This window comes from Staurois parvus, unplaced genomic scaffold (assembly GCF_062004578.1).
Source record: "Staurois parvus isolate SC_StPar_1 unplaced genomic scaffold, SC_StPar_1.0 ptg000091l, whole genome shotgun sequence".
NCBI classification, from domain to species: domain Eukaryota; kingdom Metazoa; phylum Chordata; class Amphibia; order Anura; family Ranidae; genus Staurois; species Staurois parvus.
Genome location: NW_028317887.1, coordinates 4,046,134 through 4,070,474, shown reverse-complemented (window position 1 = coordinate 4,070,474; position 24,341 = coordinate 4,046,134). Strand labels below are relative to the sequence as shown.

The 24,341-nt window shown below is 40.7% G+C and overlaps 1 protein-coding gene across 4 annotated transcripts in view; it reads right to left on the bottom strand.

Annotated features, from left to right (window-relative positions):
* The window catches only part of PTPN13 (protein tyrosine phosphatase non-receptor type 13), a 375,298-nt gene that overhangs the window by 159,161 nt on the left and 191,796 nt on the right, over positions 1-24,341 (bottom strand). For 3 of the 4 annotated variants that reach the window (XM_089670565.1, XM_089670567.1, XM_089670566.1), the window contains exon 7: positions 17,434-17,991. The exons of the other annotated variant lie outside the window; for it this stretch is intronic. In XM_089670565.1, coding sequence (XP_089526691.1) covers positions 17,434-17,991 — 558 coding nt within the window. The remainder of the gene's footprint in view (positions 1-17,433; positions 17,992-24,341) is intronic. 4 annotated transcript variants of the gene reach the window in all.

Below are 24,341 nucleotides of genomic sequence, written 5' to 3'. Positions count from 1 at the left end.
GACTTTTTCTAAAACTACCTTCATTTTTACACATGTATCCGGCTGATAGAAATGAAAAAAGTGTTTTAACAGTATTGTTTAGGGGTGTGTCCCTGAGAAGTAGGCAGCATGAGGTAATAGCTTTGCCATTACACTATGCTACAATTATACTCCTGTGTTGGATCTACTTGAAACTTACAGTTTTCCTCCTTGGTGAGACACATGTCCCTTCGGAGTGCACAGTGGTCCCCAGTGTCTCCTGGAAGAGATACCTGGAGATGGTAAGCGGAGTAGAAAAGTTCTGCTGCTTGGAACATGCAAGCACCATGTCACTGGAAGACAGAAACCCTCCCTCACCTTCTCCTGAGTCTGTACATTTAGAAATAGCAAAAGTATTTGAGGCTGTGTCAGACTAACCTAATAGCTAAAATAAAGCAGGTGAAAAAACAAAACCTTCCTGATCAGACAAGATTTCTGGAAGTTGGACAACCAAGTGTCTGAAATTAAAAAAACTAATAGGGCAGTACAGTGGCTAAGTGGATAGCACTTCCACCTGACAGGACTAGAGTCATCGGTTTAAATCCCAACCGTGGCACCACCTGCCTGGAGGTTGCATGTTCTCCTTGTGCTTGAATGGGTGTGCATCCAGTTTCCTCCCACACTCTAAAGACATGCTAGTAAATTAATTGGCCCTATTATGTGTGTGAATGTGAGTTAGAGACCTTAGACTGTAAGCTCTTTGACAGCAGGGACTAATGTGAATGTACAATATACAGCGCTGTGAAAAAGTACTTGCCCCCTTCCTGAATTTTTTTTTTTCTTGCACGTCACACTTAAATGATTCAGATCATCAAACACATTTTAATATTAAAAAATAAAACCCAAGTAAATACAAAATGCAGTTTTTAAATGATGATTTCATTTATTAAGGTAAAAATCTGTCCAACGCTGCCTGGCCCTATGTGAAAAATAAATTGCCCCCCAAACCTATTGTGCCACCCTTGGCATTAATAACTGCACGCAAGACTTTGCAACTGGTAAGGAGTCTTTCACATCACTGTGGAGGAATTTTGGCACACTCTTCTTTGCAGAACTGTTTTAATTCAGACACACTGGAATGTTTGAGTACATGCATGGCTTGTTTAACCACTTCACTACCGGACACTTTTACCCCTTTCCTGCCCAGGCAAATTTTCAGCTTACAGCGTTCTCACACTTTGAACGACAATTGCACGGTCATGCAACGTTGTACCCAAACTAAATGTTTTCATTTTGTTCATACAACTAGAGCTTTCTTTTGGTGGTATTTAACCACTTGCCCTCTAGAGGATTTACTCCCCTTCCTGATCTGGCCATTTTTTGCGATACAGTGCTGCGTTACTTTAACTGACAATTGCACGGTCATGCAATACTGCACCCAAAATAAATTTATGTCCTTTTCCCCACAAATAGAGCTTTCTTTCGGTGGTATTTGATCGCCTCTGTGTTTAATTTTTGCGCTATAAACAAAAAAAAACCTAATATTTTTGACTTTTTGCTTTAAAACATATCCAGTAAAAAAAATTTTACAAATCAAATTTCATCATAAATTTAGGCCAAAACATATTCAGCTACATGTCTTTGCTAAAAAAAAAATCCCAATACATGTAAAGTAATTGGTTTATGTGAAAGTTATAGCTTCTACAAATGACGGTATATATACTGGAATTTAAAAAAAAATATATTTTATACTAGTAATGGCGGCGATCAGCGACTGCAGTGGGCATTCTGACATTGGGGGGACTGACCAATCACAGCTCACTCAGTAGTTCTCAATGGCTTCAGGAATGCAGCTAGAGAGGAGAAATTATTGCTTTTACAGCCTTTATGGGTCTAAAAGCAATCAGTGTAAAAAAAAAAAAAAAATCTTCATCACCCCTCACAAGTAGTACAGTGTCACCATGGTGACACTGTACTGCTAGGGTGACAGTGTCAGGGCTCCAGGTATGACCAAAGATGTGTGAACTGACACAGGGAAACGCAAGCTCAAGTATGGTGTAACAATATAATTTATTAAAGGCTATACACAAATATAAAACGCACAATATACACAAAACCAAACCTCCAACTGATAACGGAATGTACACAGAGAAGAGCAGTCATGGCTGGTGAGGTGGAGTGGTCAGGCAGGCCGGGTCAGGAACCATCGGGCAGACAAGACACAAAGCAGCAGGCAGAGCGTAGTCAACCAAAGGAGCGGGCTGGAGAGTGGTCAGGAATAGCCAACATTGGTGCAGGCAGAGTTCTATCAAAGTCAGGAGTCAGGCAGAGGGATCAGGAAGGCAGATGACAGGATCAGGCACAGGGGCTCATGGGCACAATACACCAAGGCACTGACTGCAGGCCTGGCCATTGCTTAAAAACACCTCCTGCAATCAGCTTCAGGTGATAGCTTGACTGCAGGAATGAGATTCTGGCTGCTGAGAGCACCCGCTGGCCAGCACTGGTACTGCAGCCCACAAGGCAGGTGAACCCCAGCACCACCTGTGGTGAGTCCATTCCTGACAGACAGTATGTAAAAATAAATAAATATTATAAAAAAATAAAAATAATCTAAAAAAAAATGTTTAAAAATTATAATTTTTGGTTATAAACTAATATGGGTTATTTTGTTTTTTACAAAAAATATAACGGAATAAAGTTTGGCCAAGATGTATGATGAAATACTATTTATTTGCAAAATTTTATAAGAAAAACACTTTTTTTCTAAATTTTTGGACATTTTAATTTACATAGCAAAAAAATAAAAATCCCAGTGGTGAATAAATACCACCAAAATAAAGCTTTATCTGTCTAAAAAAAAGCTAAAAAATTCATATGGGTACAGTGTTGCATGACCGCGCAATTGTCATTCAAAATGTGATACCACTGAAAGCTGAAAATTGGCTTGGACAGGAAGGGGGTAAAAGTGTCCGGACTGGAAGTGGTTAAATTCCTTGGGGTGTCTACTTTCCAAAAAGGGGTGCTATCCTGGCATTTCAGGGCCTTCGAAACTGTGATAGGTAGGGAGGAATTAATAAGTTATGCACTTTCGGGCTTTCAAAGTGGTCATTGGATTTCAGGCTCCTGTATGTGGCTAGGCTCCCAAAAAGTCTCACACATGTGGTATCCCCATACTCGGTAGAAGGTGCAGAATGTATTTTGGGGTGTGATGCCACATATACCCATGGCTTGTGTGAGCAATATATCATTTAAGTGACAACTTTGTGTAAAAATAAAAAAAAAGTTTTTGTCATTTTCCAAAAACTAGTGGAAAAATTTTTTTTTTTCCATGGACTCAATATGCCTCTCAGCACATAGCTTAGGGTGTTCTACTTTCCAAAAAAGATCATTTGGGGGTGTTTGTACTGTACTGGTATTTTAGCACCTAAAGAAATGTGATAGGCAGTCAGAAAGTAAAGTCAGCTGTGTAAATTCCATTATTTATACCAAACTTGTCAACCAGGATGCCCAGCCACCCTGGGATGCCTTGAGATTTCTTCAGAGGTTCCTTGGCAAAATGTCTAAATCTTGCCCAAAACTTGTATACTAGCCATCAGGTGGAGATCAGGTCACTGCCTGAGACCTGGAAGCTAGTAGAGATCACTGGAGTAGCGGTGCCTACTATACCAGCCTTTCTCAACCAGGGTGCCCAGCCAGCCTGGAATGCCTTGGCAAAATGTCTAAAACTTGCCCAAAACTTGTATACAAGCCAGCGGGTGGACAAGCCTGCCTTTTAGTTACACAAAGCCACAGGTTTTCATTGTGCACCATTACGACCTTCTAGCCACTGGCGTCCTGACAACCAATGACATCATCAGTTAATAAGGAGGATGTCAGCTGCCTGCACAGCATCCTAGTTTGACCCTCCCCTGCCCCTCTCAATCATCGCTGTGGTCACATTAGCTTAGCGATGGAGAAAAAATGAGGGAGAAGAGAAACACTGGAATACTAGTCAGTACCAGTGTGCAAAAGTGTATTTGCTTTGGAAGAATAAATCACCTCTAATGTTGGGTGTCCTACATGTGTGGATGTTGCGGTGTTATATAAAACTATTAGAATAGTTTCACATTGTAAAATGGGCTGCCTTTTTAAAATTATGGACAGTCTTGAGGCACCCCATTTTAGAATGGGGTGCCTCAAGGCTGTTCATAATATTAAAGGGTGCCTTGACTGAAAAAAGGCTGAGAAACACTGATCTATACCATAGATGCTATAACTTTTACGCAAAGCAATCAATATACACTTATTGGGATTCTTTTTTTTACCAAAAACATGGAGCAGAATACATTGTGGCCTACATTTATGAGGAAATTTGAGTTTTTGGATATTTTTATGACAGAAATGAGAAAATATTGTTTTGTTTTTTTTCAAAATGTTCAGTATTTTTTTGTTTATAATGCAAAAAATAAAAAGCGCACATGTGATCAAATACCACTGAAAGAAAGCTCTATTTGTGTGAAAAAAAGGACATAAATTTCATTTATGTACAGCATTGCATGACCGCGCAATTGTCAGTTAAACGGGTGCAGCACTGTATAGCAAAAAATGGCATAAATTACAGTATCTATACCATAGTTTGTAGACGCTATAACTTTCACACAAAGCAATCAATATACACTTAGTGTGATTTTTTTTTTACCAAATACATGTAGCAGAATAAATTTTGGCCTAAATTTATGACTAACTTTACTATATATTTTTCATAGCCAAAATATAATTTTTTTTTACATTTTTGGTCTTTTTATGTTTATAGCGCAAAAAATAAAAAGCGCACAGGTGATCAAATACCACCAAAAGAAAGCTCTATTTGTGTGAAAAAAAACGTAAATTTTGTTTGGGTACAGCATTGCATGACCGCGCAATTACCAGCTGAAGTTGTGCAGCGTCAAATAGCAAAAAAAGGCCTGGTCATGAAGGGGGGTAAATCCCCAGGAGAGCAAGTGGTTAAAAATGAATTAAATTGCGTTTTTGTTTATGGTGCTCAGGTGCACTGTAGTTCCGCTTTAACAACCTTAGTAACTTTTTTGTCTTCTCTAGTTAAGATGACTTGGGATTCCTGTGATAATTGCCTTAACCTGAAGGCCTTTGTCCCCAAACTACTCAGTCCCCAATAACTACTCTTTTAGGATCATGTTTGCCTCTCTCCTGGCTTAGCATCTTTTCACTTTGGATAATACATGGATACAAAGAATGATCTACTTTTCGGCTCTGCTTCAACCTCAGTGGGTGAGTTCTACTTTGCATATGATTCAGGAGATGTGTAATGCAAGTCATTTAAATCTTTATACTCTTGCATTAACCAGATTTTCGCCCACCTAGATTCTGCTGTTTTATGAACAGAGCTTTATTGTTTGTTTTTTTCTTCTTTTTTTAAGGTATTTTTTTTTCATTGTTTTATTGTTCAAGTTTTACTATTACTAAGCACTATTCTAGACAACTGTGTACCAAATTATGCTGTACTTTGCAACTTTGTTAAAATGTTTGTTCTGGGTTTATGCTCACACTTTCAGGGGCAGAGGCAGAGGTGGGAGGGTTCGAAATTTTCGGGGACTTTTTCCTTTCCATTTGCCATTCATATACCTCCAAGACATGTAGCTGGTATGGAAGCTTATAATTACAGTTCTGACCCATGGTCAACTATTGTATTTACATACTTTTTGTATTTACATAATATTTGGTCCAGCCTAAATTTCAACAACATCTGTCTTGGTCCCCCAAAATTGGTACCTTGGAACACTAGGGGTTCTAGGATATAATCAGACTGCTGCCCTCCAATATCTTGAAAAACTTTGGGCAGATACCATTGTTCTAAATGAAACACATCTGACAGATAATGTGCTCTTGGCGAAATGTCTGTGACTGGGATAGGCATATTACTCCACTTATAACTCTTAATTTAAAGAAGTAATATCAAAATATGTCCACTTTCAATCATTTATATTCAATACTATCTATCCCCAGAGCTCACTTTCTGTACAAAAATCAACCTGAGAGAGGGAGATAATGAGTGGGAGAAGACATTAGAGGCACATGGTCCATTTCAATTCAAATGTCAGATAAACTCATACATTTGACCCCAATTCAACTAACTAGATTCTCAAGTTCTTCTTGTCCATTATACCTAAGAGCTGATTCACAGTGCGGATTGGAGCTCATATTTCACAGCTAATTGACACAGTAGTTGTTCAGTGGTTCATGTCAGGTTCAGGTTCAGGATAGGATTAGCTCAGGATTTTATCCTGTTCACACAAATGTGGTTTAGAAACGGTTTACATAGAAGTCAATAGCCTGTAATACGCACCTGAACCTGAAGGCACTGCTCAGAAATTGAACATGACTCTTTTTCAAATTGCACTGAATCAGCACTGCTAGTGCACTGTATATATGTGAACAGGCACCATAGGAAGTAATGTTTTTTATCACGTCATGGTTCAAATCACATCCAATCCGCATATATGTGAACTGGCACTCAAATGTCAGGCCTCCAAACTGTAGGCACTTTACATGATATGTTATAAGATTACATGGTAAATTGCGATTACTGGAAGCAGATTGTCCAATATTTCAATGAACTTATGAGCTCCTAGGTACCCCTGAACCCCAAATTATGCCTTCTGGGTGTTTTGAGAGACCTAGTCTCAACTAGACAAGATTCTTTGGTACTTCAGGAAACATTATTTTTAACACGCAAAATGATTTTACGATCAAGCTATGGATGGATCCTACTAGGGCTCAGTGGAACTCTGAGATTAATGGTTCTCTCTTATACAATTTGATTATATTCACCAGGGATGGCCACAGAAATTCTGTAGAATCCCGGAAAGATGGCTAAGACAAAGCTATACTTGCAATGCACTCCTCCAGTGAGTACAGCAAGCTACTATCTTGTTCTATCTCTACATGCTCTGCTTTATGGGGTTGGAGTTTTAATTAAACAACTTACACTAGTTTACCATCTCATTTCTGTATATGTTGCACACAAAATGGAAGCTTCTTTCTAGATTCTGCCTTTTACATATTGTTGGCATTGATTGGTAAGTCATCAGGAAAGCTGCTCCAGAACCTACTTCTGTTTAACCACTTGCCGCCCTGAGGATTTACCCCCCTTAATGACAGGCCTCTTTTTGCTACTCGGCGCTGCACTAATTCAACTAATAATTGCGCGGTCATGCAATGCTGCACCCAAACAAAATTTACGTCCTTTCTTTCACACAAATAGAGCTTTCTTTTGGTGGTATTTGATCATCTGTGTGCTTTTTATTTTTTATGCTATAAACAAAAAAAGACCAAAATTTTTGAAGAAAAACAATATTTTTTACTTTCAGCTATAAAAAATATATAGTAAACTCAAAGTTAGTTATAAATTTAGGCCAAAATGTATTTTGCTACATGTTTTTGGTAAAAAAAAATTCCAATAAGTGCTTTGTGTGAAAGTTATAGTGTCTACAAACGATGGTATAGATACTGCAATTTACGCCATTTTTTTTGCTATACAGCGCTGTGCTAGTTTAACGCACAATTGCGCGGTCATGCAATACGGTACATAAATTAAATTTATGTCCTTTTTTCACACAAATAGAGCTTTCTTTCGGTGGTATTTGATCGCCTGTGTGTTTTTTATTTTATAAAAAAAAAAAGGCTGACAATTTTGAGAAAAAAAACAATATTTTGGACTTTTTGCTATAAAACACGTCCAGTAAAAAAAATTTAAAAATCAAAATTTCTTCATAAATTTTGGCCAAAATGCATTCTGCGACATGTCTTTGCTAAAAAAAAAACCCCAATACGTGTAAATTAATTGGTTTACGTGAAAGTTATAGTGTTTACAAATGGCGGGAAAGATACTGGGATTTGTAATTTTTTTTATACTAATAATAGCGGCGATCAGCGACTTATGGCGGCGATCAGTGACTTATGGCGGTGATCAGCGACTTATGGCGGGACTGCGGCGGACATTCTGACACTGGGGGGGAACTGACTTGGGGTCACTGACATCCCCAGTGACACCAATACAGTGATCAGTGCAAAAAAAACCAAAAAAAACACTGACACTGTACTAATGGCACTGGGGAGGAAGGAGTTAACTTTTTTATTTACTGAAAGGGTGTGAGGGGAGTGTTTTACTAGGGGGCGGGGGTGTGTACTGCACGGGTGACACGCTGATCGGGAGAGATAAACTCTTCTCTCCGGCTCAGCATGTCAGGAGCTGACAGGGAACTGACAGAAAGCAGAGCTGCTGCAGCCCTGCTCTCTGTCAGTGATTGCCGCTAATCGGCAGGACACAGCCGGTAACGAACGGCTGTGACCCGGCGACTGACATCCACGGCCGTGATTGGCGGGACAGGTAGGGCGATGGCGCACCTTGCGCGTGCCCCCTACCTGTTTTGCAAACACACATTTTAAAACGTGGTTTTGCCCAGCTGTGCCACCCTGCCGCCGTATTTCTACAGTGGCTGGGCGGCATGTGGTTAATGTCTATGGTTGACCATGTACTTATTTCTGATGTGACAATGTCTCATTTTAACAAATGTATGTTTCTGTTTTTTGATTAAACAAAGCCCAAACACCACTCAATGTATTTTAGGTTTCCAAAAGTTTGTGAAAGGGTTAGAACCTCTGGCATGTTTTTGTTGTTACTGTGACCTTATCTTCCCTTAACTTCCTGTGTAGTAACTGGGAAAAAAAGGTAGATGAAGCTCTCAAAATACACAAACAAATCACTTCCTTTTATTTAAAGTGATTTTAACCCTCTTGTTTTGCCAACATCACAGAATCCCAGGAGATGGCCCGCCTCGCTTTCAGCACAGAAAAGGTGACGACAGACTCAGCTGTGCAAGATTTCCTATGAGTCTGTGTAGGGAGTGTCCATTCCCTTCACCAGGTCTCAGATTACACTCTGCTCCCTCCTCTATGCTGTGCAGTGTGTGACAGCAGATCCCTGCCCTCTGCCTTCTGGAGCTGAGAAATAGCCATTGGTCTATGTGCTTTTAATGGCTTTAGAGGAGAGAGGATGGCAGATAAATAGGTACAACTTATGAAGGAGGTTTTGTTTCATCTCTGTGTATCAATTGAGGCCAGTGACTTCACTGGGTATATGTAAGGGTTTGCAACCTTTTATGTGGGAAAGGCTTACCACTACTGTCAAGTATCTATTTCTGTCTATGTTCTCATTATGAAGATTACCTTCATATTCTCTTTAGTCACCAAAACAGGAAGTGAAGGGTAATCTCACTAAAAGAGAAGGTAATAAAAGCCTGATGCAGTTCTAACTTATCCCCATTCTGATTAAATTAAACATTTTGACTGGAGTTTGACTTTTAACACTGTTCGTTATTTTTCCTGTATTAAAATCTAGGTTGGATTTATAAATGTAACCCGCTTATTTTATAAACTCTAGTGAAGTGCCACCCATTCTCATTGCGTATTTTTAGCTATAAGCTTATTTATTAAAAACAACGTAAACTCAATATGTGCAAATTGCAGCACCACAGAAACCAATGGGCAATTGTCTGACCATAGTTATCGGAAGTCTGATGTGGATTCCCTTGCACTCCATAATAGCATTGGTATAAAATCATTGCTGTGGGCAGGTAATAAAGGCACATGTCCAGTAACTATGTAATTTTCATATAAACAAAATAAGACTAATATTCCCTTTGAAGATGATCACTAGGTTTTTAAATAGAGATTACAATGATTTACTTACAGAGGCAAGTGAGCTATTGTACTAGATAAACATAAGTACTTACTGCCAGGTTACAGGAAGCTGGTTCATCGGGGTGTAGCAGCAAACTACTCCTACACAACACAAGTTAATTTGACAACTCAGAAAGCAGGACAACTGAAAGGTCCTAACTATTTACAAACTGCCGTATACAGATCCTACACAACGAAGGATAAAATGTTGGCAATAAAGACATTTACGTGTACAGTAGCTATGTATGTTTGCTAACTTAGTGTGATAACATTGAAAAACATCTACACTAAGATAGACTTAAAGTGACTGAGAAATCTTACATTTTATTTTTTTGTATAACAATTAGGTTTATACTTACCTGCCCTGTACAATAGAATTGCATGCAGCAGACTTGAACCTCCTCTTCTTGGGTCCTCCTGCTGGTGCCCCTGGCTCCTCCTCTTCTTGGTGTGCCACCATAGGAAGCCACTTCCTATCATGGTACACCTAGTTGCTTGATCCCAAGCATCACTGCCCATGTGCAATGACACAGGTAGTGAGGCACAGCCCTGCCATCTACCACATGATTTGACTGACATCACCAATAAAATCATCACATATCCTACTGTAACTATGCTTACTGTGGTAGACTGAAAGCGAAGGGCAAACCAGTACAATCAGATAAACCACCTCCTGCGCATTAGTGTGATATCCTAATACAGATGCTAAGATGATCTCCACGTCCCAGGGAAACTACTTCAAGCCTTGCTGCCCTCCCAAGACTACGGAAGTCCTAAAGCAACTGCAAAGCACAAGCAGAGGGCGCACCAGCTTAGTGCATTATCCTATAGCCCACGAGTGACTGACGAGTTTCGAGGTATAGGTCTTCCTCCTCCACTCTGAAGCGCTCTGGAACACACGTCACATATCCCAGGATGCTTCACATTTCATTCATGCAGCTGGAGGAGGTCGCGTGCAGCAACGCATAATCAGGGAGCCAGGTTACATGAACCGGAAGAGGCCCCAGATGACATCAGCAAAAAAAAGAACAGCACCAGATCCAGCTTGTGACAATGACAAAGCAGATCATAATAGAACAAAGCTGGATTTGAGGATTGGGTGACTTTGTGAATTGTGCATAACACTTCTAAAAAGAAAGAGGAGGAAACATGGGGTGGGGGAGTGAAGTTCCTCTTTAAACCACTTGCCTACCGGGCACTTATACCCCCTTCTTTACCAGGCCAATTTTCAGCTTTCAGCGCTGTCGCACTTTGACAATTGCGTGGTCATGCAAGATTGTACCCATATGAAATTTTTATAATTTTTTTCTCACAAATAGATCTTTCTTTTGGTGGTATTTAATCGCCGCTGGGCGCTTTACTTTTTGTGCTATAAACAAAAAAAGTGCAAAAAAATGTGAAAAAAATAATTTCTTTGTTTCTATTATAAAATTTTGCAAACAGGTAACTTTTCTCCTTCACTGATGCGTTGATGAGGCAGCACTGATGGGCACTGATAGGCGACACTGATGGGCACTGATAGGCAGCACTGATGGGCACTGATAGGCAGCACTAATAAGGTGTCACGGATAGGCGGCACTGATGGGCACTGATAGGCAGCACTGATAGGCAGCACTAATAAGGTGGCACGGATAGGCAGCACTGATAGGCAACACTAATGAGGTGTCACGGATAGGCGGCACTGATAGGCGGCACTGATGATGGGTACTAATAGACAGCACTGATAGGTGGCACTGACTGGCATCACTGCTGGGCACTGACTGGCAGCACTGCTAGGCATTGACTGGCACAACCGCTGGGCACTGACTGGTGGCACTGACTGGCAGCACTGCTGGGCTGCACTGATGGGCGGGCACAGGTGGGTGGCACTGCTGGGCACAGGTAGGTGGCACTTCTGGGCATAGGTGTGTGGCACTGCTGGGTGGCACTGCTGGGCACAGGTGGGTGCACTGCTGGGCACAGATGGGTGCACTGCTGGGCACAGGTGGGCGGAACTGGTGGGTGGCACCGATCATCAGGGCACTGATCATCAGTGCCCTGATGATAGGTGCCGATCCCCGCTCTGACAACTGCCGGTTCTTGGCAGTACTTTCCTCACGCTCTGACAGCATGAGGAAAGTGCAGCCGAGAACCGGCAATTGCATTTCCCGGAGATCAGCGTGTCATTGGACACAGCTGATCAAGTGGTAAAAGGCTGTTGTGATTGGCCTTTTACCACATCACGTGATCAGCTGTGTCCGTAGGACACAGCGATCACGGAGATCGCCGGGTGCGCGCCCCGGAAGCGCGCAGGAGAGCGCGTTCTGGGAGGACGTCATATGACGCCCTCCCCAAACTGGCCGGCCGCAGTGTAGCCGTCATTCGGCTATCTGCGGTTGACAAGTAGTTAAAGTGTAGTTATACTTATGCAGCCAAACAAGGATACTTACTTTATATTTGTTACATGTTCTCATTTGCATAGTATAATTTAAAAAAAATGTTGTTTACATTTTTACTTGCGGATTTCTGAAAACTCCAAAACTGAAGTTACCCTCTGCTAGGCAGAGGAGGCTGGGGAGTTAGTAATGACCACAATTAACCCTGTCTGTACTGCACTGGTAGATCTTATTATCAGCTGTAAACTACAGTGCAGGTGGTTGTCAATTCAAGTACCTGTCTGTGACACTGCACTGCAGGATGGGGGAGAGTGTGTGTGTTCTCTCCACAAGCCAAGAAATCTAATTATTATGAGAGACTGCAGCAGCATTAGTAAATACTAATACTCACTTTGCACAGTGAAAAACCAGTCAGGTGTCACCTCAGTAGACAATCTATGAGCTTCATCACCTTGCTGTTACATTGTCGAATGAGTAGCAAGATGACACAGGAAGCTACAAAGCTGCACCAGGAAACAGTGGACCAAAACAAAATGCATATACATATACACCGTAATTCTCTTTGGTTTGTCAGACTTCCTACTCAACTGCACACTCCACTGTTTAGACTAATTTGTTTACTTAGGGAAGCTTGTTTCAAAAACACATCCTAGCCCATTAGATTACAGTATTCTTTCTTTCAGAAAGTGCTAAAAACAAAGGAACATCTTCAGTGGGCGTCACATTATTTTTCATCAAACAAAGTGAAAAAAGAAACCAATAAAGCGAACGTGGAAAGTGAAAATGAGCACCTCTCGCTTAATCTAATCCAGGCATTTGGATATCAAAAATTTAAGCTGTAATAAACTCAAAAACAAAAAAAGGAATTATACTGTAGCTTACCAATTTCTTAGATGTGGTGGTTGCATTAATTTTTTTATGCTTTTTTCCCTTTATTTTCACCCGCTGAACAGGCCAGTTAGGCCTCAGTCTCAAGGGTGCACTATAGCGTACACCTGTGTGAGGGCTATGTTTGTCTACACAGGATGCATACAGTGCCTTGAAAAAGTATTCATACCCCTTAATTTTCCACATTTTATCATGTTACAACCAAAAACATAAATGTATTTTATTGGGATTTTATGTGATAGAGCAAAACAAAGTGGCACATAATTGTAAAGTGGAAAGAAAATGATAAATGGTTTTCAAACTTATTTACAAATAAATACCTGAAAAGTGTGGTGTGCATTTGTATTCAGCCCCCTATACTCTGTTACCCCTAACTAAAATCTAGTGAAACCAATTGCCTTCAGAAGTCACCTAATTAGTAAATAGCATCCATTGCAATTTCCATAGCAATTTAATCTGCGTATAAATACAGCTGTTTGGTGAAGCCCTCAGAGGTTTGTTAGAAAACATTAGTGAACAAACAGTATCATGAAGGCCAAGGAAAACAGCAGACAGACCAGGGATAAAGTTGTGGAGATGTTTAAAGCAGGGTTAGGTTATAAAAAAACATCACAAGCTTTGAACATCTCATGGAGCACAGTTTAATCCATCATCCAAAAATGGAAAGAGTATGGAACAACTGCAAACCTACCGAGACATGGCCGTCCACCTAAACTGACAGGACAGGAAAGAAGAGCACTAATCAGAGAAGCAGCCAAGAGGCCCATGGTAACTCTGGAGGTGCTGCAGAGATCCACAGCTCAGGTGGGAGAATCTGTTCACAGGACAACTATTAGTCATGCACTCCACAAATCTGGCCTTTATGGAAGAGTAGCAAGAAGAAAGCCATTGTTGAAAGAAAGTCCTGTTGGCAGTTTGCGAGAAGCCATGTAGGGGACACAGCAAATATGTGAAAGAAGGTGCCCTGGTAAGATGAGACCAAAACTGAACTTTTTGGCCTAAAATTAAAACGCTACATGTGGTGGAAAACTAACACTGCATATCACCCTTAACACACCATCCCCACCGTGAAACATGGTGGTGGCAGCATCATGTTGTGGGGATGCTTTTCTTCAGCAGAGACAGGGAAGCTGATTAGAGTTGATGGGAAGATGGATCGAGCCAAATACAGGGCAATCTTAGAAGAAAACCTGTTAAGAGTCTGCAAAAGACTTGAGACTGAGATGGAAGTTCACCTTCCATCAGGACAACGACCCTAAACATACAGCCAGAGCTACAATAGAATGGTTTAGATCAAAGCATATTCATGTGTTAGAATGGCCCAGCCAAAGTCCAGACCTAAATCCAATTGAGAATCTGTGGCAAGACTTGAAAATTGCTGTTAACAGACACTCTCCATCCATTCTGACAGAGCTTGAGCTATTTTGCAAAGAAGAATTGGCAAAAATTTCACTCTCTAGATGTGCAAAGCTGGTAGAGACATCCCCAAAAAGACTTGCAGCTGTAATTGCAGCGAAAGGAGGTTCTACAAAGTATTGACCCCGGGGGGCTGCATACAAATGCATGCCGCAACTTTCAGATATTTGTAAAAAATTTTCTTTCCACTTCACAATTATGTGCCACTTTGTGTTTGTCTATCACATAAAATCCTATTAAAATACATTTACGTTTTTTGGTTGTAACATGACAAAATGTGGAAAAATTTAAGGGGTATGAATACTTTTTCAAGACACTGTAGGTGTTCCATGCATCCATGTGCAGGCAGTCCCACACATATCAATTGGGACACAGCTGTTGCTCATAATACAAGATCCTTTTGGGTTTGGGGGGGGGGGGTGTCCCTGAATGCAGACAGCATATGTTCAGAGACAGGCATCCGCACCCGCACTGATGTCATATTGGGAGCACCAGCTGTGTCTGTATAGCTGCTGTGTCCCAACTTACATTAATAGGACTGCCTGCTGCACAGGGATGCACAGATGTGCAGTTGCGTGCCCTAAACTCACACTGTCTGTATTTAAGGACAAGCACCCGCACGCACATCAGCACCTACACAAATGTCAAATTGGGAGCAGCAGCCATTTCTGTGGAACCACTACATCCCAAATGACATTGATGGGACTGCCTGCACGCAGATGCACAGGTGTTCTGTGCATCCCATGCAAGTAAAGCATTGCCCTCACAAGCATGTACGCTTAAGCATGCATGTGTGAACAAGACCTAAGTAATTTATTTTTTAGCTTAACAGACCAAGCTTTCCATCAAATGTGGCAGTTAGAGGGTTGAGACAACCATTTAACTTTTACAGCGGTGGTTACAATGGTCAGCTTTTATTTCCTTTATGTAATACCTTTATCCCAAGAGAAAAAAAAAATGTTCTGTAACTGCTTAAAATGTGTTAGCTGGAGTTCAGTTTTAATTTGTCAATCAAGTCTGTTAGTGCATCTAACACTACCTTCTTATATTGACAATGCCGCAGTCCATAGGTCTCTATGTTGATCCTCCATCCAGAGTGAATACACCCCAGGATAGAAAATGTGTTACTGACAGGATCAAAAGGTAAAAAAAAGAAAAACAAAGTCTAAAAAAAGAAAACTAATCCAGCCCCAACATTTAATGTGGAACCAAACCCTCTTATCCTTTACAAACAAGGAAGATGCCATTGTAAACTATGCTTGATCTGCAGTTGCCATGGTGCTCCACATGTAATTAGTAATGACACCAGTCATTTGAAGACTTGACAGTTCGGTTATGAGAACAAAACTGAGAGTTACCCATGGCATGCCTTGAATGTAACTGTTTTGGACAGCACAAATAACAGAACAGCTGACACTGTTTTGGCAAACGGCTAAATCAGTGGGTTTAGGGACTGATAAACTGCAATACATTACCTGTTTTGCATTTAATATTACTTTCAACACCATCAATTGAGAAAATAAACTACATCTCATTGTCTCTGTTGGAATTTGTTTCCATTCAGCTAAGAGGGCATTTTTGAGGTTACGTACTGACTTGGGATGAAAAACACCTAGCTCGCAATCGGCATACCAAATCGCCCCAAAGGTAATACAATAAAGGTTAGAGCTCTGTTTAGGCCATTTCCTCCACACCAAACTCTTCAAACTCTGTTTTCAAGGACCTGGCTTTGTGCTCAGGGGCACAGTCATGCTAACCAGAAACAGGTCATCCTCAAGCTGCTTCCTCAAGGTTGGAAGGACACAATTTTCTAAAATCTCAGTGTATTCTGTAGCATTAACAATATCCTTCACTTGAAACAACTGTGTCCAATAGTTTGTATAGTGTAGGTGTGATGGGCAGATGTTCATAAACCTTTGATCATATAGTGTATAGTAACCAGCAAATAATAACCCACAAAACAACACAAAGCCTACCCAGAGACCCCCAAATGCCACTTAAGAAAACAAAACTTGAATTAAAATATTCTCCTCCTGAATTACTGTAATGAGATTTTTAAGTGTTTTCAAATATCTGTTTGGCACCATCTGGTAAGCATTCAATGAAAAAAAAAATATCTGCCTGGCACTTCATTACCACTTAGTTTAACTATACTTAGATTGCTATGAAAAATATTCCTAGCGTGACTGGTCGCTACCAGCATATACTTTGAAGAAAACACTATTAGAGGATTACAGGTGTTAATGAAAACGGGTTAGTAATGTGGCAAACACAGGAAGATTTAGAGGAGGGTAATTAGGTTACATGCAGAAAGTAAGATTAATTAGAATCTCAGCATCGATGACGACAATCCAATCTAAGTAATGAAGGCAAGGCTTCAGAATTTTTGAGGTTAGTTTATGTTAACAAATCCATTATAAGCCAATATGATATTACAGAACATTCATCCAAAATATTTAGAGTCACATTTCATGAGATAAGCATGTTCATAAAATCTTCATTGTTTGCTTCAGATAAAAATCTTCACTTGAGCTTTCCTTCTGCTATGTTGTTCATGAAGCAAGTCAAAACTGGGTTTGTGCAAAGATCGCATGTCATTAAATAGTTACTTGTTCTAACGGAAATTAAGAAAATAAGCTACAGAATGACTTTAGTGAGCAAGTAACCAGTTACTGGAATATCCAATTTTTTATTAGTATTTATAAAAAATGTCCCGTTAATGCTGATGGGAGGATGAGTGCAATTTAAAATGGTAACGGTTCAGTTAAGGCTAAAGAAATAGGATTTCCACGTCACTGTATTTTGTTCCACAATGCAACACAAAAAAATATATACTATTGCAAAAATAAATTTGATTTAAGTTGGCAATTGACTGGGTGAGAAGATTAATTGGCAGAGAAATACACAGGAGTCTAAAACTGGTTGCATACAGTGGGAGCTTTTGTGCTTCTCATAATGGATGAAAATAGCCTTTTGATGAAATGTCTATATCAAGTATCAACAGCTGAAATAATTTAATTTTGTTGAAAGAGACAAGACAACATTCAATTAGACTGACCTTCTATGCTCATGGCTTCCCTCAATACTTGAAGCCTTTTCTGTTTTTCTCTAATTCTGCCCAAGGCACTTGAAATTGCGACAGACGTTGGCACATCTGGTCCATGTCTAGCTTGGTCCATCCTCTGTTGAGTTAAAGCATCATCTGCTCCACTTGACTGTCTGATATCCTTTATTTTAGATATGGATACAGTCCGTCCATTTAGGGCTTCAGAAAAACAAGACAATCTATATGGGTCCGTAGCAGAACAGACTTTCTCTGTGGCTTGGCTGGTAACAGATGTTAAGTCAAAAGATGATGCCCAATTTTTTTTCTTTTGACAATGGTCACCAAGTTTCCCCCCTAACAGAGTGGGCCTGCAATCATTATAAGCATAACAGGCACTTGTGGGATCACCATATCCAGAGCTAGGAACCGGGGATGTGCAATAGTCCTCCTCCTCTGGTTGGTCTTTAAAGGCAAGGAACCCCATGGATTTACTGAGGCCTCTGTTAAGAAAGTTCTGCTGTGAGATTTTATTGTAGCCGACATCAAGCTCATCTTGTACTGAGCACTGTCCTGAAAATGTAAGGGTAACAAGGTCCAGTTTTAGAAAATAAAAGCACATCTATACATGGACATTTCATTCAACTTTCATAAATTCTCCATTAGTAATCCTGAAAAATGTGATTTTCCAGTTGTAACAATCCAACAGATACGGAATACACTCCCAAAAAAGCATTCATTTGAGTGGATACGTTTTCCAAAGTAAAAAACTGAGCAGAAAGTTTCATCAAACATACAGCTTTTCATTGATGCTTCCTTAACCTGTGTTCCTTGGCAAGTAGCTTAAGATATGTCTATCCATACTATATTTCATGTGTATGCCTTTACTGGAAACAACAAAGTATACTTTGTCCATGCATCATTTCGAAATAACCTGAGACAAATGTTTAAAATCTGTTTATAAAATCTCTGATAGAACAAAAATGTTAAACAGTGCAACGTGCAACAGGTATTAAAGCCATTTAAAATTCTATGTTAAGTAGGATCAGGCTGCCTAATAATGACATTTTAGTTATACATAAACACTAGTGGGTTTAAAATCACTGACTGACTTCTCATATTTGGATGGTTAAAATGACAGAGAAGGGATTTTAAAAGCTCCACTTTTTTGCCTCCCCCCTCCGCTGCCACATTTGGGGTGGAGCAGTTACCTAATTTTGACAGGTACCTGCTCCCACTTCCAGCTAAGTTCGCTTCGGTGAACTGAGACAGAAATTCGGCACCCCCCGCAGCCTTCTGGGACACTTCCTCAATGCTTCACTGCTGGTTTCCCTTAGCTGGCGGCGCCAGTACCTGACAGCCGATTAAAGAATCGGCTCAGGGTGAGGACGTCTGGACAGATAAGTGCCCTACTATTAAAGGTCAGCAGCCACAGTATTTGGGACGGAACGCAGCTTTAGGCAGGCAGACCTAATCAATGAAATTTTACCCGTACCGTAAGAGGAGTATCTACCCTTATGCTGAGATCTCTTAAAACTTCAATGAAAAATCCAACCTATAATGGCTATGGCATTAATAGCTGTAATTTCAGTTGAGGAGATCCCCTAAGATATACAAAGGTAGTGAATGATTAAGCCTGCTAAAATCTATCCAAAACAGAGTTTTGGGCTAATTTCATTTTAATTTAAATACAGTATAAAAGCAACAAAATGATCTATGAAATGGTTCTAATGTCAAGAATGAATCCTCTTATTTAACCAACCATTAGAATATTGTATCTGTGAAGGCTAAGCATGATACTTGAACCTCTGTCTCCTATATGTAGAAACTATAGAACATAACTGTACTCAGCACAACAGAAGCTGCTTGTAGTAACCAAGCCTTTAATACTACTTTGATAGATTTAAGGTAGGGGTCCAAACTTAATTTTAGCTGGAAAAAAAATAAACGGTACAGATACTGCATATTTTTCATGCTGCATCACTGTGCAGAGTTGCTTACGTCGTACTTTAGAGTTCTTATTTTAATACAGGTGCGAATAAATTAAAATAAAAGGAGTACTATGAAGCAATACAAGGAATCTGAGAAAACCAGATGTACAAAACATGGTGAAAAAATATTGCCTTGAAATTAATTTATTACCTTTGACGACATTCCTGTACATTGCAAATAGAAAGAGTGTTTATATGAATGACTGTTGTATTTGAGTAGGTATGCTGTCAGTTTGTTTCTACATTTGCATTGGAAAATTACTGAGCGAAAAGTCCCTTGCTCATTTAAATATAATTTTAGGCTCCATGCTTACTGAAGCCTGATGCATGAGGCTCTGGCATTTATTGGGGGCGGAGAGCTCAGGTGTCCCACCCAGCCATACTATCGGCAGCTTGTTAAACTCTAAGAGGCTAACAGCTGATGTGGCTACACAGGGCCCCTAGCAGTACAAACGTTTAGGGCAGTATACCCCCAGGGAAGAATTACAGAATGGATTACTTTTCACGGTAGCTGCAAGCACTGCCACATGTATGAATGAGCCCTTAGAAAGAAGGGTTATTACATCTTTTTTTTTAGATAGTGTCCCAGCAAGTCAGGCAGTCCAGAGATGATACGATTTTCTTTCCTACACCCATGGGTTGCAGGAAACAAAAAACGCTTGATTCCACCATTAACGCAGCTAAACGACAGAGCCTCGTGCACTGGGCCTAGGCATCCAGTGTGCATGAGACCTTACATTGCTGGTCAGTGACAGAAAAGCCCCAGTACACTGGTGGTGAGTGGAAAGATTGCTCCTAATGCTAACCATATATTTATAGATTTTTCTGACTGATTCCTCCATCCATGCTATATAGCACAGATGGACAAATCTCCCGCTACAGCTACTGTATTTTGACAGCCAGCCTCATCAGCTGTCAAAATGCCTGAACAGCATCTGCATCTTATTGGCGGACAATTTTCTTCCTGGCTCCTTAGATGTTTCAATCAAGGAATGCTGAATGGGAGGTGACCGACAGGGCCCCCACTGAGCAAATTTTGTCTGATTCTTGAAATTCGAACAGTGTATGCCCAAGCTTTATATTACTGATCATTTGGATGTATCCCCCCTTTACAGATAGCTGAAAAGATTAGTGTCTGTGGTGGCTTATCCAAGATGCAGAAATTGCATCTAGCATAAGCTGGTCAAAGGAACCCTTAAGCTCTGGGGAAACCTTAGGGTTCAATGTAACCCTGGTTAACAGGCTGAGCTAGAAAACATTATAGCAATAACTCGAAATGCACACTCAATGAAAGGATGCTACATTTTTCCTAAACTAGAATATAACTAAAAAATAAGGTACATAATTTATAGAAATAATCATTCATATTGCAAAGTTCTATTTATTCCACACTAGCTAGTAGCACATTGTCTGTATATTGTATTGTATCCGTATTCAAAAAAGACAATCTGTTCACTCAGGTGTTTCACAGTTAAGCAATAAAGACATTGCAGTGACTTAATCTTATCAGTAAGGTTGCTGAATCACTTCCTGCCACAATATTCCATGTAATAGAATTTTAATGTTTTTATTGAGAGGATCACTGGCCACATTGAGCTAATCTCCACAGAGTTTATACAGTTTGTATATGATGAAATTTCACTTCTAAAGCCTGACCTGCTGGCTTAAAGAAGAACTCGAGTCTTCAGCAATCAATTTTACATTTCCCCTCCTGCATGCTGTACAGCTTTCTTACATTATTTTAATAATTATCTACAGTTTTCAACCTTAAAAATGGAATAAAACACAGGGCTGTCCTTCACATTTGGAGGACATGACCACAACTAAAAGGCTTTTGGTCCACAGTCTTCAGTCTGTTGTGTACTCTGTTTCATTTGGCAGTCCACATGGACGTTAAATTGGCTTTTTACACTGTCCTATCCCGAGTCTAAATGCCCACCAACAGAAATTGGCTTTGGACCTTTTTCTGTCAGCTACAGTTAGGTCCATATATATTTGGACACAGGCACAATTTTCATACCTTTGGCTCTGTATGCCACCAGAATAAAATTAAAACAAAACAATCCAAATGTATTTGAAGTGCAGACTTTCAGCTTTAATTCAAGAGGTTGAACATAAATATAAAGTACAAATTTTACATTTTTAAAAATGCAACCATTTTTACCAAATAAATGAAAATAACATGCAGCGCTACAAATCATACATTTCAATATCAAAAATAAATAGTGAAAAAAGTGCTAATCATATAAGAGTCCCAAAGAAATTGCTTCTGAATGGCATATCCTTCTTCCTGTGAACACCTGGTGCTCCAACCACACAAATGTGCACAAGGTGTTCACAGGAGGAAGGAAATGCCATTCAGAAGCAATTTCTCTGGGACTCTTATATGATTAGCACTTTTTTCACTATTTATTTTTGATATTGAAATTTATGATTTGTAGCGCTGCACGTTATTTTCATTTATTTGTTGATCCTGCCCATATTTGAGATAGGGTTTTGTGTTATAGCAGTTATATATGTATTTGGGTGTGTTATACTCATATTTTTTAGAAGCACTTGAATTTTGATCCATAGTAGCGTGTAAGATTTGTTTTCATTTCATTGCAACCATTTTTATACACAGTCCCTCCATTTTCAGGGGCTCAAATGTAATTGTACAAATGAATATAATCATAAATAAAATGTTCATTTTTAATATTTTGTTGAGAATCCTTTACTGGCAATGACTGCCTGAAGTCTGGAACCCATGGACATTACTAAAGACTGGGTTCCCTCCTTTCTGATGCTTTGCCAGGCTCTAACTGCAGGTGTCTGGGTTGCTTTTGCAGTGTGTTTTGGATCATTGTCCATCTGTACTGTGAAGCGCCATCCAATCAACTTTACTGCATTTGGCTAAATCTGGGCTGAAAGTATATCTCTAAACACTGTAGAATTCATCCGGCTGCTTCTGTCACATCATCAATAAACACCAATGACCCAGTGCCACTGGAAGCCATGCATGTCCATGTCATCACACTGCCTCCACTGTGTTTTACAGATGATGTTGTGTTCTTTGGATCATGAGCTGTTCCAAGGCTTCTCCACACATTTTTCTTTTGTCATTCTGGTACAGATTAATCTTAGTTTCAGCCGTCCAAAGAATAGTTTTCCAGAACTGGTCAGGCTTTTTTAGATGTGTCTTGGCAAAGTCTAATTTGGCTTTTCTATTGTTTAGGCTTATGAATGGTTTGCACCTTGTGGCTAACCCTCTGTATTTGCTCTCCTGAAGTCTTCTCTTGATTGTAAACTTTGACAATGATATGCCCACATCCTGGAGAGTGTCATTCAATTGTCTGGATGCTGTGAATGGGTTTTTCTTTACCATAGATAGGATCCTGCGATCATCCACCACTGTTGTCTCCCTTGGACAACCTTGCCTTTTTATGTTGCTGAGCTCACCAGTGCTTTCTTCTTTCCTCAGAATGTACCAAAATTGATTTGGCCACTACTAATGTTGCTACTATCTCTCTGATGGATTTGCTTCATTTTTGAAGCCTTACAATGACCTGTTTCACTTGCATGGACAGCTCCTTTGAACGCATGATGTAGGTTCACAGAAAGAGATTCCAAATGCAAATGCCATTAATGAGCAAGTCCCCAATGAAAAGCAAGGACAAGGACGGCATGGAGAAAACTTACAAAATATAAGAAAACTAATGTCCCTGTAAAATTATAAGTGTAGCCCTTAAAAGTTAGCTTCAGCCAGAAACTCGGCATTCACAATTAGGTAAAGTAGGTAATTGGTCACCCCCTCAAGTCTATAGCAGGAATCCATCATGACGGCAGAACATCTGGTACTGCAGGCTGACTTGCTTGATTAGTTTTAGGCCTGGCTTTCTGCTCTGAGTTCTGGTCAGTGTAAGTAGTAGGTAGGTCAGTAGTAGGTAGGTCCGTGTACGGCGGTCAGTAGTAGGGAGAGCAGTGTGCAGAGGTCAGTAGTTGGTATGGCAGTGTGCAGAGGTCAGTAGTAGGGAGGGCAGTATGCAGGGAAAAATAGGGCAATGGATGTGGGTGAGCGGGATGGGGAGTTAGAGTAATGTACAGGTGGTACAGGATGGCATGGTACCAGAAGGTCAGGAGGGCATTATACAGGGGGCTCAGGAAGGCACGGTACAGGAAGATCATGGAGGCATAGTACAGGGGGCTCAGGAGGGCACGGTACAGAAAGATCAAGAGGACACTGTATAGAGGGGCATCAAGAGGGCACGCCACTGGCGGTAGCAAGAGGGCACGCCACTGGGGATATCAAGAGGGCACGCCACTGGGAGCTTTGGGGGGCACACTACTGAGCAGTTAGAAGGGCACACTACTGAGGAGTTAGGAGGGCACACCACTGGGGGCTCAGGTTGGCACAAAAATTGTTACCCCATGGAGATTGGTGCAAGCTACTGTGGCAGATCTAACTGTGCTGACCACATCCACCCCCCTCTCTTGTCCACCCCACAGGATGTCATCCATAAGTGCCTTGGATAGATTGAAGGGGAGGGGAAGAGGGGAGCACAATACACTCCGGGGATGAGCTTGGGTACCTTCGGACAAGAGCCCGAACCCCCCATAGGCGGCAGTGAATTTCCTCACCCTGCAGCCCAAAGCTGTTCGCTGTATAGGTGGCAGAGGCTTTCCTTTCCTCAGCCTGAACCCTCCCACTGTATAAGCGGCAGAGGCTTTCCCAGCCCTGCAGTCGCACATAAACAAAGGACTTGCTGCGGGGGTGGAGAATGCCTTTGCCAGCTTTTAACAGGTTCTCAGTAGCTCACCGCCTTCCTGCGCAGCTCTGCCAGTTGCGGGTCAACAAGGCAGGGACGAGATCGCCTGCCCACGGTCGACTGGTAGATCACGATCGATGGGAAGCCGACCCCGGCCTTAGACCCTACGTTGGCAATTTTGGTGCTC